We start from the raw sequence: 17,845 nt of genomic DNA on the forward strand, positions 1-17,845 counted from the left end.
GTGTTTAACATATCATTAAGACACACCAAGTAACTCATGCTGCTTTAGGATAGAAACTCTAACAGGGGTGGGCAATGAATTGTCCCAAGGGGCCAAATGAGTAACTGGGAGTTTTGTGAAGGGCCAAAACAATAAGCTGAGTTCTTCTCAATATAGATTCGACCTCTTTACAAGGTTATGGGTATGGGCCTCCAAAACAATCCTGGTTTCTCATGTGGCTCCTTGGAAAAATGTATTACCAACCTACCTCTCATTTATTTTAAAATTTCAGATGAGTAATAAAAATAATATAAAACAAAGACCCCCCCCCCCCCCCCCCCCCCACACACACACACACACACACACATCCACATTAGAGACAATTACAAAACCATTACTGGGCTACGAAAAGCAGCAACAGCCAACGTCAACTAATGTTCTATTTCATACAACTTGTTCTGTATGTGTTTCATGTACATTAATAACATTAATACTGAGAACGAATAAATACACCCCAAAATTACTACAGGACTGACTGGCAATGGATATTGCACAAATTCTAACAAACTACACTCCTGTCTTCACCCATAAATGCTAATCATACTGTACGTGTCCTGAACAGGTCTTTCACTGTGTTTTTTGTTTTACCATCCAGAAGGTAAACAGCAGCACTCTTTCACTAATGTGTTATATATGCCCACTTTAAAAATAATGAGTCTATTCTGCCACAGGCAGATTTAAAGTGGCTGATTAAAAGACAAGTGGCAGAGCTGAATGTGATCTGCATGTCAAATCATATGTTTCATCAGCTTGTGACCGATAAGATGAAATGTAATCATGGAATAATTGCACAGGCAGTCACTTTTCAGTGTACTTTTATCATTTTGAAACAGAGCTTACAGACCAATTATGTGCACATGCAAGTCAAAATGCTCTTAGACTTTATGCAAACTTTCTTCATTAGATCACTGTGAGCTATTTGCATGAATTGACAGCAGGATAACACATTAAATATTTAGCTATTTTAAAGAAATCACAACAGATATGTTTAAATTTAAGGCTTGTTATTTACTCATATTAATGTAGTCATAATAATTTCCTGATGTGTCAATGTTGATACTGATATCAGGTTGAATATCAGCCCAGCCTAATATGTGAGAGTGCTGAACATTTTTATAAAAGAGGCCAAAGAAGGTCCATAAGCTGAATATTCAACTCCTTATATGAGTTTATCTATTATATCTGCTATTGTTATTGGATACTATATATATATATATATATATATATATATATATATATATATATATATATATATAATTCAGGGTTGAAGTGGAGCAGCAGGAAGTGGAGCAGCAGGAAATCTCAGCTGACACTGGGTGAGAGGTAGGGTAAACAATGGGTAGGTCACTAACAAAGGACCAACAATCCCACCTCGCATTCACACATACATGTTAACCTAACATGTATGTCTTTAAACTGTGTTTTCCTGGTTTTTAACCCCTTTAGTATGGAGGACCACGAGAGCCCTCCATATAATCCAGTTGCTAATTCAAATGTTAATCCCTGAGCTAATCTGTGAGTGAACAGGAAAGGGTAATGGATTTTGAAATGAGGAGTGGAATCGCCATTTTAAAAAGCATTTTGAAAATCAGTTAAATTGGAATTCGAAAATGGTTTTTGACATGAAGTTTTTTTAAAAAATATTTTGAAAATCAGTTTTTTAATGAGGAATTCAAAAATGAATTTCCAAATGCGGAATGTATTATACAATTCATTATTTAAGCACAGGATTCTTTATTTCGATGTGCGTGGCTCCTGAATCCTTACATTCATTATAACAACTTTGAACTTGATGACTAAAAAACGTCCTTATAAGTTCACTTATTTGCTTATTTATTTATTCAGGCTTCGAAGATTGTATTTTATATTTTTTAATCCTTAAAATTGAAGTTGGTAATTGAGCTGCCTAGCCTACAAATCATAACTCGGGGTGAAGTGTGCCCTCTCCACTTCTAGTGTCTTTGCTGCAGTTTGATTGGTGGCTTCTCCTGATGGGCGGAAACAAGGCGACAGCCCGGAAGCGACAGCGCTCGTGACCATTAACTGTACACAAAATGTTTAGGGTAGTTGAATCCCGCTAGCTTTCCACACTTGTGACCACGGAGCTGTATGAGTAGGTACAGTAAACGAGACCATCGGCTGCCTACACGGAAACAACGATGCAGACTGTACGAAAGCGTCAAGGCAAGGATTTACACCTGAAGAGGTTTGTACTCTAAACATGAAGATGTCGCTGCTGTTATCGTCGCCTTGCTGAAGTGCAGTCGGTTCATAAACACAGAAAGCGTAAAGCTTAAAGAAACGAACGTCTGTAAAACCCGGAGAATAAATGTTTTCTACAGTACAGGATCTGCTTATCTCTTCTTCTCCTGCATGTATCCAGGAACAGATGCTGGAGGCTGGACTGCGCGCCAAGTGAATGATTGGACGTACAAATGAAAACAAGGAGGCGCGCATGCTCCGTTTGATAGCGCCAGTTAGGCGTTATTTCAAGCCAAATGTTGTGGAAACAAAATCCTGGCTTCTTGCGAGGAAGCCTGTTGTTGTATTTACCTCGCTCTTGTCTTCAGGCTTTCTGATGACATGACAGGAACACCAGCTAACTCTGGAAAATCTCACACTGGCTGTGTAGCTGATCTGGATGTAATTAGTCTGTTTTCAGTCTTCAGACATCTGGCCAGCAAACACAATCATGTAAAAAGAAGACAAAATAGATCAGGTCCAGCAAAAGCAAAAAATCAAAAGGGGCTATAGGAAAAGAACACGTGCAACTACAGCATTTGAGACCTTAAGTCATATAAAGCCTGACTTGTGTCTTAAAGGTCTAGACCAGTGTTGTCAAACGTCACAGGCCATAATCGGCTCTGCAAAGACTCCACTGTGGCCTACTGGATCCTTTGGAAAATGAGAAGGAGGGCATAAATTCTTGGACTATTAAATGCGTAAGTTTTGAATGTTTTCCTATTAATAAAGCCCTCCCACATGGGCATCTTTTCTACACCAAAGTAATTACAACTTTTAAATTGGTCCACAAAAACTGGGCAGTTTTTGTGACTCACTTCTGTGAAATTTTATAATCACAGGGCAACGAGCTACCTCAATTCCTTTTGTAATTTCACAAATTTAGTTGTTACAATTTAAGCTCAAAGAGTCAAGCTGAAAGATCTCTTTCATATATTACAGCAGCATTTCTTTATCATGTGGAAAAACTGACATGTACCATTGAAATTGCCTTTCTTTTTCTTATATTAATTAAAGCTCAGGGATGAAATCTTCAACTGAACTTCTTTTTCATTGACAGAAAGGGGGAGTGTCACTAGTCCAGCCCACTTAAGATCAAAGTGGGCTATATATATTCCATAATATATAATGAGTTTGACATTCCCGGTCTAGACACATAGGTTAGACTGACACAGCTTTAAGCTGAATCAGCAGTGGTTGCTACTAGCAGCAGTATGTTGAACTGAAACCAACAAGTGGCTGCAAAAGTTTCCCAGCAGCTGAGTTTTGCAAAAAAATTTGTGTGGCTTCATTAATTTTTGCAGCTTCATGATCAATATGTCTGGATGGCAAGAATGGCAGATGCAGATGGTCACAGCACTCTTTGCAGTAAATACTGGTTTTGCTGGTGTTACAAGGGAGCCTGTAATCCTTGAGGAAGGCTGAAAGCCCATGGGGGATTTATCTGCACTCATCTTCCTGCTTTCCCAGTGCATATGTTGAACTATAGGGACTGTGCTCAACATGCTACAGGAAATTGCACAGCTGCACACAATAAACAGCAGGTTGGATAGTTCAGCAGTTTCACAGCTGCTGCATAATTATTACTCTGAAATCAAAGAGTGGAGGATGCAAGGGGGGTGAAAAGAGAATACACTTGTGTTTTAAAATAACATTTTAAAATACTGTAGTTTTACCATCAATATAAAATACTCGAATTCAAGTAAGGAAACCACGTGCTCTTAACCTGAAATAAATGCAGTAACATGTCTGTTAAGTGCTCGGCAGCTGTGTTGCCCTTTGCTTTGGTAATGCTTGCTCTATTACAATGACTTACTGTATGTTTACAGCACTCCTGGTGTTTCAAAGGAAAATGTGCCACAGAAGAAAAAGCAGCACTTCCACTTTGACCTGTGGCTGTGTCTCACTGTGCAGAACTGGATATTAGACTTTGGAAGGCCCATTGTTATGGTAGGAAGGCTCAGTGCAATTTCTTTGTACCTCTTGTGGTTTAAATCTAATGAAGGAAAAAAAGGCAAATGGATGGTTACATCAATATTTTCAATTTCAGTGGAAACCAGTATTTTCTTACATATGTTTCAGATCATTCTTCCTCTGGAGTGGTTTCCACTGAACAAGCCCAGTGCTGGAGACTATTTCCACATGGCCTACAATGTCATAACACCATTCCTAATGCTCAAGGCAAGTCTTAATGCAGCAGAGTGTCTTAGTGATTGTGAAGACAACATCAGGTCTTCTGTATTCTCTCCAGTGAATAATTTCTATGTGAACACTTGACCTACTGTGTAACTCTTTATTTCAATATTGTTTTTACTGCAGTTGCATCAGGACAATCTGGTTTTCTGTTGCTTTACAGACTGAAATCTGTGCTGACTTTTAATGTTTCGTATCGTATTGCTTATGTGTGATTCCTATACAGTTAGGACAGTTCAAGACTCTCAAGTCTAGGAGAGGCAAAGATTTCAGCATTCCAGATCTTGTCATTCCTTTTCTGCTGGCCATGTTTTGATTTTTGATAGTTTAGTTTTCACCAGCAGCACGGTGGCACGGTGGTTAGCACTGTTGCCGCACAGCAAGAAGGTCCTGAGTTCAATTCCACCATCAGGCCGGGGTCTTTCTGTGTGGAGTTTGCATGTTCTCCCCGTGTTTGCGTGGGTTCTCTCCGGGTACTCCGGCTTCCTCCCACCATCCAAAGACATGCAGCTTGTGGGGATAGGTTAATTGATTAATCCAAATTGTCACTAGGTGTGAATGTGCGAGTGAATGTGAGTGTGAATGGTTGTCTGTCCCTGTGTGTTAGCCCTGCGACAGACTGGCGACCTGTCCAGGGTGTACCCCGCCTTTCGCCCTATGACAGCTGGGATAGGCTCCAGCGCCCCCCGCGACCCTGAAAAGGATAAGCGGAAGCGAATGGATGGATGGATAGTTTTCACCAATAAAAATCTAATTTTGGGCAGGCCCTAGTTAGAAAAACCTTCCAGGGATTACTGAGCTTGTTTAATACCTGCTTTAAGAGACTGTAACTCAACATGGCAACATTATATCCAACATCATTTTGGGTTAATTTTTTTTTTCCGGTTTCAGGAATCAGAATTGCATCAGTTAAAATGTTGTGTAATAATTTTGTGTTATGATTTTTCAGGTAGCCACTTATGTGCATTTTGAGGCAGACTATTTAGGTTCTTGCAAACCAACATAAAAACCCATAATTCAACGCCTGACTGGCAAAGAGACAGTGTTACTTCTAGTCAGTGTAATGACGCAAGTTGCATGCTTTTGTTAGAGGATGTAGGTCATCTGTGTGGTTGTGTTATGAAACAAGCTATTTGCCCCGTAATATCCATTACCTTTAAGGCAGATCTATATTTAAGAGACAGGAAGAACTAGGCAGGTGCAGCTGAATAGATAAAAACACAAACACACCTATATAAAGTCAAAAACATATTCAAGAAAAGAAAAACGGCACATGTAGGCTGTGTGAAAAAAAGTCTCAGAGATGACGCACAGGCGCTGTGGTTGAAGCCAGTTTTTAAAGGTGTCCCTAGAATAACTCTTTTAAGGTATACGTGTTTGTTTCTGCTCCATTCAGCTGATTGAGCGCAGTCCGAGAGTGCTGTCTCGCACAGCCGTGTACCTCTGCATCATCACGTTCGTCATGGGAGCCAGCATCCACCTGGTGGGAGACTCCATCAACCACCGGCTCATCCTGAGTGGCTATCAGCTGCACCTATCAGTGAGGGAGAACCCCATCATCAAAGACCTTAAACCAGCTTCACTGGTAAGATGGCAAACAGCTAAGATCCATGGTGGGCTTAGTGGGAATACTGGAATACATGGAGAAGGTTGTCAAAGTGTGTCTTTGTATGTTATTTATGTAAGTGGGACAACTTCCTGCATGCTGCTCGTACAAAAAATATTGTTTGTCTTCAGCAGTTTAAAAAAGCTGTTCTTTTTGAACTGAGAGCACACCGCAGAAACACGCGTCACCGCAGCTGTTTAGATGCAGCAGACTTTATCCTGCTGTGTGGGAGTGGAGCTTATTTTTCTCTCTGCTCCTTCGTCGTCATCATCACATCTTTTATTGTCACATCGACCAGAAGCAGAACATCGTACCTTTGATAGTGTGGTGTTTGTCAACACTTATATACTGTGGGTTAATGTAGCAGCACAACAGCAGTCATGTTAAGATTTTATACCCTGGCTTGATTTGTTCCTGATTTATTTCCCTGCTGATTCCAGGGGAAGAAATCACTACGGATCTTATTTATTACAAAACCAAGATTCATATGTAGTTGTTCAAACATCTGATTGATGCACAACTTCTTACCCCACAGTTAGACCAACAGAGAGTCAAAGAAGGTTTTTAAAAACATTTTTTTTACACTGGTTCATGTGAATTTCATTGTGAGGTTTAAACCCATTTACTGCCTACAGAAATGTATGTTTGCTCTCATCTTTCAGCGTAGTACTTTGAGGTGTCGACTGATGTTCCAGATCTCTACTTTTATATGTTTTTTTTCAATTTTTATTATACTCCTTTATTTATCCAAGTAAAAGTGTCATTAAGATTTAAATCTCATTTCCAAGAGGGACCTGGCATCATGGCAGCAAAAGTTACAAAACATGACAACATAGCAACGATTCGTACAAACATGGGAAAAATACGCAATAGCAGATCATTAAGAGCCACATTTAAAACAGTCACACTGACTAAAAGAGTTATTCTCTCCCTTCTTGAAATGCACTTAAACTCCTTTACGGCAACCATTTCTGACAATCAGTTGTATGATGTTGTGAGAACGAAGGCTGTATTAGTTGCAGTTTAAACACATGTAAACACACAGATAGGAGGAAACGAGCCAAGGAGAGATTTATAGTTAAAAACCAACCAATGGGAAAGTCTGTGGATATACTGTACAGAGATGACCATTTAACAGCGGCATACAGAGAACAGTGATGTACACAATTTCCACAGCCAACAATAAAACATGGTAGATAGTATCTAATCTCTTTAGGTACTGGACTGGTGCATTCATAAAAAGCAGATCGCCGTAATCCAGTAAAGGAAAAAAAAAGTGCATAAATTTAAATGTTTTCTCACTTTGAGAGAGAAACGAGATTGATTTCTAAAAAGGTAACTTTGTCCAAGTTTAGTTTCAACTTAGACACAAGCGTTTGAATGTGAGTTTTAAATGACAAATTCTGATCTATAATGATACCTAGATACTTGTAAGATTTGACCATTTTAATTGCAGTCCTTTGAATGGTTTAATCTTAGGAAATGCAGACAACAACTCTTTGCCATTTGAGAATAACATGAACTTGGATTTCTCTAGATTTCATATCTGTAACTGGCAACTGTAATCAGCAGCTTTTGTGTGTGTGTGTGTGTGTGAGGCTTCATCAAATGCTTAAAGTCCTCGGGTCAACAGCTTTCAACAACTCATCATCTCATGAAATGTTGTGATTTTACACATTCAGAAAAACATCAATTGCGTGAAATCTTTTCTTCAGTAAGTTATAACATTTTTTATATACAGTCACTTCAGGTAAAGCCAGTGTTTTTTTTTATATTTTTATATTATTTAATGTTGTTCACAGCTGTTTTTTTTAATCTTGTTTTGCTCTCTGTGAGTTCTGTAATAAAGTTGAAGTTACACACCAAAACACTAGGTGGCACTGTAGCATAAGGTTGTGTGTCTGGGAACGTTTTAATGAATTTAATTTGGTCCTTCTCCCTCAGATTGACTCCTTTGAGCTGCTGTATTATTATGACGAGCACCTGGGACACTTAATGTGGTATGTTTACAATAATTATGTTGCATGTAGAGAAATGGATCGCTATGAACCACAATTTCCCCTGGTGGGGCGGGGGGTTATCATGGATGTGTTTTGAAAAAACATACAAAGGCAAGTAAAGTAATCAGAGCAGAGATTTTGAGGAAATCTGTACACAGTTAGCATTAAGCTTTAATGTGTGACCAGTTTTTGTCTCTAATGAATCCTAATGAAAATGAATCTTATTACGTGCAGGAAAACGGAGAATTTTTCCAGATCACTTGGTTTTATCTTAAAATGAAGAAGAGTTATAGCTCTCCTGCTATTTCTTATTATTGCACAGACTTTTAGTTTTATGGGTTTGTTTATGTTTTATTCCCCTCATAATGTTCCAGCATCGCATTTTCACTGCTGAGGTAAAGGAATTACAGTTTTCCGTAGACGAGTCTGCTGTTCGCTCAGTAATGCAGATATGGGTGTGGTTTGAGTATTGCAGTTCTGGAAAGAAGATAGAGGGTGAGTAGGGAGATTGCTAATATGTTGAATCAGGATGAACTGTACTGTAGTTGTCTTTTTATCCCCTTGCTCTCCGGTGCTGCCAAAGAACTCATATGAAATTAGATGAGTGAGTTGAGACAGTGTTTAAGCTTCCTCTGCTCAGGCGTTACATAAGCAGCCTCATGAAGGGTTGAACTGCTTTGTGACAGATGACAGGGCACGAGGGAAGGTGCAGCTGTGAACTGTTCAGCGCCTTGGCCCCAAAACCAACAGGTTACTTTTATACACATTCTTTTATTTATGTTTTAATATGAAGAACACAATCTTTTAAACATGAAAATATAAATGAGTACACAAACCTGGATATGTGCACTTTCGTACACATATCCAGGATCCTTTGAATTCTAAGTTGCAAGCATAAATTGTAGTACTGATGTGATTTGTGATACACTAATAGTACGCAAAAATCGGTGTAGTTGTTAAGGAAGCAGGAATATGAGCAGAGACTATGTTAAACTCATATAGTCACTTGCTGTTCTCGCCAAATTAGTTTGACAAATATAATGAAAAGCCGTTAATGGAGCAAATAAGTGGACCTGATGGGAAAATAATGTTCCTTTTAAATCTTTGGGCTCATCCAAATGGAGATAATCGTTTTACAGGAGATGAAACATTTACAGTCGGACTAAATTTACACAAATAAGAACCATCAATAATAATTACAAACTCTGGGTGGTATGAAAGACTCTAGCGGGAGACCAACTACCAGTTTAATAGATTTCAGAGGTGTTATTAACTGACCATGTACAGCACATCCCTGTAATATTTACTCTGAAAATAAAATGCAGTTTATTTTATTACATTCTTGATCAGCGATTAGATTCATTTATTTTTACAACTGTTCTGCTAAATTGCCACTTTCATTTTAATTCACTGCTTAAAAATGTACTAATAATTCTTGCAGATGTTAAGTTAAACAAATGACCTCATTATCGTTATCATGTCTAAACATTTAATAACAAAAAGAGAAAGAAATGGGTTTTTTTTTCTCCTTCTGCTTTTGTGGTTTGTTAAATACTGTTTACTTTTTTTAGGGTTTAAAGGTAGCCTTGAGCCGAGCTCAATAATATTTTTCATTGCCCGTTTATAAAGATGTACTTGAACATAATGTTCATCCTGTGCAGAGGATAAGGGTTTGCTTCTTTTTTTTTCGCCAGGTATATTCCTTTCTTTATCATTCTGTTCATCTACTTCACCGGTTGCTTCTCCAGTGGTGAAGAACAGAAAAAGGTTCCTCTTGCTGGTTGGCTGTTGCTGGGACCAAGCGCTCTCTACTATTGGTCAGTCTATCCTTTAGACACACTGCATAGATTACCAGACACACAAACTCACCATGAATACATTCAGTTGTTATTAAAGTGATGAAAACTGTGAAGGACATCTGAAGTCTAATCATGGGCTTTAGAGAAGAAATGCTTAACATTAATTGGGATGATTACAAATAACTTTCATAATCTAAACTAACTGAGATAAAGAAAAGAGTAGACGGACAGCAGTAACGCTCACATTTAAAGTAAAGCCAGGGAAACATTCAGTACTACAAGTGGAGTTAATAGCTTATGAACAGTCCCTCCAATTATTCTGCACTCCAAACTGTTTTAATTTTTTTCGAATGACCTTTAGTATTCTGAACTCCAGTATTTTCTAATCTGTTTCTAAAATCAATTTCTTTCTGTCTAAAAAGTCTGACAAAAATGAACATGCGACTAAACCAGATAAACAAACATCTAACAATTATCCAAATTGAATTTTACACACAAAGAAAGATATAGACGTGCTTGAGAGCAGCTTTGACGATCCTCTGAAACCTGTGCCATTTTGGAAAAGCAATTACTTTTCTTATCTGACATCTTAACGGTAATATAGTTAGTAATGTGAATAGGATTGTTGCAATATATAGCAGTATTGATGTTTCCATAAAGATTGCAGTTTCCTTATAATAATATTTTGTTGGACATTTAGTATTTGGTTCTCACTGATGTTCTGACTTCTCCCGTCTCTTTTTTTAAATTTCTTCTAGGTACTTGGTCACTGAAGGACAAATCACTGAACTTTTCCTCCTCACCTTCGTTGCTATGGTTGCTATGGTGATATTCCAACATCATAAAGGACTTGGCCCCGACAGTAACGGTCTGTTCCTGTTCTATAGTTTCGGTGTTACCGTGTTGCTTGTGGCTCTGTGGGTGGCCTATCTGTGGAATGACCCAGTGCTACGCAACAAGTACCCCGGGCTCATTTATGTGCCGGAGCCCTGGTCCTACTACACTTTGCATATAAAGAAGAGCCACTGAAAGGGTTCACCAGTGTTGTATGTTTTTATAAGTGAAAGAAACTGCTCTCTTTTCTTTCTTTTTAAAAAATACATTTTCTCACATTTTGTGTGGCAGAGACATTAGCTGTGCTTAACTATGGCACTTAATAAAACTCATTGATGTGCACTGGTTTTCACTGTTAAACTCAAGGATATTCTGCCTCCTGTCCCAGTACTGAGCAGGGAATTTGCCTCCTTTGTAGATTTTTATATTGATGTATGGGAAATGTTTCGCTGTTTGTCTCACTTTTTTAATGCTTGAATCTTGTGGCATGAGAAATCATAAAAGAGACCAGCACTGCACACTGTCATGCATCATGTTATCAGTATTAGGGTAGATTTTGCAATTCTCATGTCATACATGTTTAATTTACTAATGCAAATTGGGAATAAATCTGTTCATCATTTTTAAAATATTTTGGCCAAATGGGAATGTGTTAAAATTAAAGATATAAATACTGGACTGGGATTTAGCCAATAAAGACAAAGTGAGCCCCTATGGTCTTTTATTTACCTCTCAATTACCATTACACATGTTCTATTTTACTTAGAAACCAATCACTGCCTCACGACTGCAACCAGTCATTCAAATATAACTTGTGAATGTGTTGCATTTAAAAATCTATTGCACAGGACCCTAAGATCAGGCACAAATTCAAGCCCCGCTGTTAATTCAAATGAATTAAGTGCCACTTAAACACCTGTGGAGCATTGACATTTTGGGAATGTTTGGTAATGAATTATTTTTAAAGAATTCAATTAATCTGACATATGACGGTGCCACGAAGCAACCTGAATGGAAAAAGAGAAAGCTGACCTTGCATAACCTCAAAGAATCCAGTCTATTAACAGCTGAATGCTGTAATATTGATCTTTAACACCCCTGAAGAAACAGGTGCTATGGTTACACATGGTCCTCTCTTGACTGTCGGAAAAGATAAAAAGAAGTAGTTACAGTATATAAGTATATTACTTTATCTTAAAATATGCATATTTATAGAAATTTAGTTGCATGGCAAACAAAACCCCTTAATAATAGTTGTTTTTTTAAAATGTAGAAAGTATTCACTCATCTGCCTTCAAATTTGAATTTCAGTGACATCCCATTCTTAATCCATAGGGTTTGAATATGATGTTGGCCCACCCTTTGCAGCTATTACAGCTTCAACTCTTCTGGAAAGGCTTTCCACAAAGTTCAGGAGTGTTAATGGGACTTTTTGAACAATCTTAAAGAAGTGTATTTGTGAGGTCAGATACTGAGAAGCCTTGGCTTGCAGTCTCCACTCTAATTTACCCTTATTGGGTTGAGGCCATGGCTCTGTGCAGGCCAAAGTTATCCACTTATCCATGTCTTTGTGGACGCTGGTGCACAGTCATGTTGGAACAGGAAGGTGCCATCCCCAAACTGTTCCTACGTAATTGAGAGCATGAAATTGTCTATGATGGTGATGTAAGGCTTGAATGCAGCTGTTCAGCCATGGAAGCCCATTGGATGAAGCTCTCTACACACTGTTCATGAACTAATCTAAAGGCTACATGAAGTCTGGAGGTCTGTCGTGATCGACTGCACACCAAGTGCCTAAGCATCTGTTGACCTCACTCTCCTCGTGGAGTTGCTGTTGTTTCCAGTCGCTTCCTCTTTTTATAATACCACTAACAGTGACTGTGGAATATTCAGTATAGAGGAAATTTCATGAGTGGACTTGTTGCACAGGAGGTATCATGTCACGGTACCATGCTGGAAGCTCCTGAGAGCGACCCATTCTTTCACAAATGTGTGTAGAAACAGTCTGCATGCATAGTTACTTGATTTTATACACGTGTGGCTGTGGCAGTGATTGAAACACCTGAATTCAATGATTTGGATGGGTGAGTGAATACTTTTGGCGGTATAGTGTATATGGATTTATAAAAGGTAAAAAAAAAATAGCAATACAATGACAAAATATTAAAATAAGAAGATTAAACCTGACTAATCTTTAAGTGGAGGCCACTATAAGAAGTCTCAGTTTAACATGAAACATCAGCATTACATAAATAACAGGCTCTCTGTTGATTGGTCAGTCAGTCTGGGTCATATGACTGGCTGGCATATGATCCAGCTTAAGTGATTTAGCATCTTTTCACACCTTCTTGTATCACCTAGTCGAATCCCATACAATGTCTTAGTAAGAAGGCTTTCTATTTCGCCTGCACCCAAACACCCGAGTCTTTTGCACCTCCTGCCTTTTAAGGACACTGTGAATTACAATACAATACAATACAACTTTATTTGTTTATTTATACAGCAATAAAAGGGAATATAAGAACAAAGTTACTAAGAACAGATATAGCTAAAAGATAAAGTACATAAATAAGAAATTGAACCAAATATAAAATAGGGACACTAACTAGATGGAAAAGCTATGTTGAATAAATGAGTTTTTAAACAGGATTTAAAAGATAAAACGGAGTCTGACGCACGCAACAAAACATCAACAATTCTCTTGTTGATGTTTTGTTTCACTTCAGAACTAAAGCATTAAATATAAACCTCAAGCTGAAGTATATTTAATCCCCTGCTGAATTTCTATGTTTGCTCACTTAGAAAAAAAAGTCTAATTTGTACGGTAGTTTGATCTTAATGGAGCGAAACAGAATATCAGCACAAATCCAGAAAAAATACATAAATGTATAAATTTATTTGCATCATTACAGGTGGGTTTAGATGTCTGTAAATATTTTTTTTCCTGCACAGTTTGTTATTGCAAAATTTGGATTCTAATATGATTTGTATAGCACTGCTCCATGGTGAATGGGATTTTTTTAATGTGCATTTTAAATAAAAAAAAACAAAACAAAAAACGTCATACTATCACTTAGATATTTATCTGAAGTTATCTGGGAGTTTTAAATCTTGCTTTTAACTTGATGTCAGACAACGTTTTTATGATGTGTCACTGTGGTAACATATGGTAGTTGTCTAGTAGTAATCGGTCCCTTTTATGGGAGGGGTGGTAAGAGGAAGGACAATGCAGCGCTGTGGATCCGATATCTGTGTTTCCACAGCAACAGATATTAAATTACGACGGGTGGTGGACTTTAAACAGAGGTGGAGGGACAGGTGACGCAAGCTTCAGTAAACTGTCTTCTTCCTGAACAGAAACGCAGCAGTCTCAGACATGGTAAGAAATTCCATTTTCCATTGAGCCTTTTTGTGTATTTTCTTACACAACAGACCATTTTTCTGTATTTACCTAACAAGTGACACCACACTATTGTCACCTTGCAGGCTAAATTCCTCTCACAAGCTCAGATCAATGGTAAGATTCATCTACAGGTGCATGTTGTCGATCACTGTTTCACTCTGTTACTGATGTTTGAAATGATTTATTTGTACAAAACAACCAAACTCTCTTCTTTTTTAGTCTAATTAATTCCTGTTTACCGAAGATTTACTGTGATAAAGCTCCTCACTAATTACAACAAGGGGGGAAAAAAGTACTGTCATTCAAAAACTTTGTTTTCCCCACTGCAGAGTACAAAGAGTGCTTCTCATTGTATGACAAGAATCAAAACGGCAAGATAAATAACAATGACCTGATCACAGTTATGCGCTGCCTGGGTACAAGCCCCACACCTGGTGAAATCAGGAGACATCTACAAGTCCACAAAATTGGTAAACTATAACATGCAGTAAATCAAAGTCTTTTTGTCTTTGAATAACAGCTTGTTGTGGGTTTAGACACATAAGTGTAGCATAAGGGACAAGTCTGAGAGGTGACGTTTAAATGACAGTAATTTCAAATTGCACTGACAGTCTTTACTACTACTGTTGAAGCATAAACTGGTGTTTGTGCTTTAAAATTCGTGGTTTTGTACATTTTTCTTACAGCCTTCTTAATGTGTGCTACACACAGTATGACACTATATATCCTTAAGAAATGCAGGGAAAAGACAGCAAATAAAAATAACAAAGGGCCTAAAGAAGTACAAGAGCAAAGGGCATTTTCTTTTTAAACTTACATTAATCATCAAGTCAAGGTTAAATAAAATGTACCACCTGATTTCACATTTGTGTTTAGAAAAGTCTGCTGAGGTGGAGTTCTCTACGTTCCTGTCAATAATGCACAGACAGATGCAACAGGAGGATCCCAAAGTGGAAATCCTGGAGGCCTTGAAGATGACGGACAAGCAGAAGAAGGGATACATCGAGGCATCCGAGCTGCGGGCCAAGCTCACCATGTTAGGAGAGAAACTCACAAACAAAGAAGGTAGAGCAAATGAGGTTTCTAATTAATGAGATGTTACGTTTTTACCGGCCTACAGCTGAGCCTTTTTACTGATACCTCGCAACAATACTGCCAATATTAGATGATTACGTAGTGTTTCATAATCCAAAGTGAGTCTTAAGGTCTCTAATAAATATCTTGAGGACGTTTCGATCTGAGCTCAAATAGCTGAGCTTGTAGGGCATTGCACGACAGGAAGGACACCACTATGGTCTGTCTCTCCACAAAGTTTGTGAAATTCATTTTGGTAGTTTTAATCCTGCTCACAGGAAGATGCAAAGAGATGCACCTCTCACCTTTGCAGAGAAATAATTAATAAACCATTTCCATATTTCTATAAGTACAAAGAACTTATTCTTTGCTTCAGTATCGAACATCGAAACACCAATAAACCACCATTTATCTGAATACTTTATGACTGCAGTAAATATCAAATGTTGAATCAGGAGAAAAAAATGAATTTATAATGAACTCTGAACCTGATAGTTTTCCACAGTTGATTTCTTTAATGATACACGTGTTCTGCATCTTGACACAGTAACTGACCCACCCCTCAAAAAGTGACTAATCGCAGGAAGTTTGTCTTTAGAGCTGAGCTCAGAATCTCGTAGGTAATTACAATAGTTTCTCTCCTGGTATTTACTCCGTGGCTCCTAAAGGCCACTCCCTCCTTCCTGTCAGGAAATGCATTTGCTGTTGTGTTGCATGCTGATTAAGCGACAATTCGTTTTCCCATCAGAGAGATATTCTGTGAAATATTTCACTAACACTACCCGACAGAATATTATGAATACTAGTAAAGCCCTAGCAATAGCAATGTCAACAAAGACATATGTTGAGGACTATTTATAAGCTTTGTTCTCTGAAGGGGTTACAGCACAGAGGTGTGTAACATCATCTGTGACCTCTATAGAATTTTTTTTTCAACCTTGAAATCATAGCTGAAGTCAAACCCTGGCAGATGTCTGACCGTACAGGTCAATCCAACAGGGGGCACAAGTTTTGTGACACCAGGGGGACGGACTGGGCGACACCACCTTTGTACTGAACTTGTTCCCCTGACAAGCTGCTGAATAGTTGATCCTGAGGCTTTGTTTTAATTTCCACAAAAAGCTAAAATCTGTGACTGATTGGCATATGATGCAGCTTAAGTGATTTAGCGTCACAACTTTTTGTATCGCCTAATTAAATCACAGACAATGTCTTACTTAGTAAGAAGGCTTTTTATTTTTGCCTGCACCCAAACACATGAGTCCCTTGCACTTCCTGTCATTTAAGGACACTGTGAATTCTCTTGTTGATGTTTTGTTTCACTTCAGATGTAAAGCGTTAAATATGAACCTCAAGCTGAGAGTTTTAATGGAAGGACTCCTGCTGGGATTCGGATATCTGGTTAAATCTCCAGGGTGGATTTTTAAGTTTTTCAAAGCCACCTCATTCACACAGTGACGGGTCTCAGAGCAACATAAGCTGTATTTCAAAGTCTGTGGATGGGTTCTGTGTACATAAAGCTGTTTATAGTTAAATGAAGCTCAAAAGGCTTCTCAGTGGGGAGACATTTATCAAGTTTTTGGATTCCCGAACTGCTGAAGAAGATAGTAATGCCAATTTCCTAAAAGAAGAGACAACAGACAACCATTTTGAGTATTCAGGACATTTTCAAGACATGAAAAAGTACTGGAATGAAAATCTTTAACTACACTTTTGTAGTTAAGTCAACAAGGGTCCATGGTGCATGATATAAAGAGACATAAACCCTTAGGAAACTAGTATGAGTACAGCTCACAGATAAATACTGGAAGGGAATATTGTGACTGAAATATAATGTGTTGTGTTGCAAAATATTCTTTTCAGTCAATATTGTTTTTCTTTATTTCATCCCTGTTAAATATCTCACAATAGCAACAGCAATAACACTAATTATAACCATAATTTATGGTGCGATTTGGCTGCTTATCCACTTATGCTCTTATGTTTTCTCCATCTTCCTCGTGTAGTGGACGACCTCTTCAGAGAGGCACACATCAAGTCAAATGGGATCGTCAAATACGAAGAGTTCACAGCGATGCTGACGCTGCCACCTGTTGATTACTGATTTTTTTTAAAAAGAAAACAACTACGTCAAACGTCAGGACAACAAGCTACGTTGGAAAACTGACTCTGAATATCAAGAAGGTGACATCATAGTCACATTTTGCACATGAAGTTCGGTTGTATTAAATTTGCCTGTTGGTACAGCAAAGGTTTTTCACAATGATTATTTCTTGAAAATTTTATGATTAATACACAATACTTTAATTTCTTTCCATAACTCTCCTTTGTAACTGAACACTACACAGTACGTGTTAGCATGTGACCCTGGTGTAAAGCCATTAAATCCTCAGCGCCATAGCTGACCACGCTTCACCCAATTAAATCCTAGCCCTTGGGTGTTAATATTGACTAGTGAGTATGTACCAATCTCATCTTTTATGAGAGTTTCAAGTGTTCACACGTCGTTGTCCAACAAGCTTGTATGTAAAAGTTGTGGAATTTGAAAGAAAATAAACTGTAATTCCTGCTGGTATTTAGAAACTCTGACAGCTCCAATTTCTCTGTCCTCTCAAATCTTGCATGCATAAATAACTGTCTCACATTTGACATTTAT

General features: G+C 38.1%; 2 protein-coding genes across 2 annotated transcripts; both read left to right on the top strand.

Moving 5' to 3' along the window:
• Positions 1-1,924: 1,924 nt before the first annotated feature.
• LOC120742254 (ceroid-lipofuscinosis neuronal protein 6 homolog) lies at positions 1,925-11,424 on the top strand. Its single transcript, XM_040045445.1, has 7 exons — positions 1,925-2,245; positions 4,110-4,230; positions 4,363-4,461; positions 5,870-6,058; positions 8,024-8,079; positions 9,774-9,896; positions 10,637-11,424. Exons 1-7 carry the CDS (start codon positions 2,199-2,201, stop codon positions 10,905-10,907), a joined length of 906 nt encoding a protein of 301 aa, XP_039901379.1. The 5' UTR covers positions 1,925-2,198; the 3' UTR covers positions 10,908-11,424.
• An 88-nt stretch (positions 11,425-11,512) lies between these two features.
• Positions 11,513-17,300, top strand: calml4a (calmodulin-like 4a). Its single transcript, XM_040045447.1, has 5 exons — positions 11,513-14,091; positions 14,199-14,229; positions 14,445-14,585; positions 14,992-15,180; positions 17,196-17,300. The coding sequence occupies exons 1-5, from the start codon at positions 14,089-14,091 to the stop codon at positions 17,291-17,293; spliced, it is 462 nt and encodes a 153-aa protein (XP_039901381.1). The 5' UTR covers positions 11,513-14,088; the 3' UTR covers positions 17,294-17,300.
• The last annotated feature ends 545 nt before the right edge of the window (positions 17,301-17,845 follow it).

The sequence above is a fragment of the Simochromis diagramma genome, unplaced genomic scaffold (genome assembly GCF_900408965.1).
Source record: "Simochromis diagramma unplaced genomic scaffold, fSimDia1.1 OVJJ01000079.1, whole genome shotgun sequence".
In the NCBI taxonomy this organism is placed as follows: domain Eukaryota; kingdom Metazoa; phylum Chordata; class Actinopteri; order Cichliformes; family Cichlidae; genus Simochromis; species Simochromis diagramma.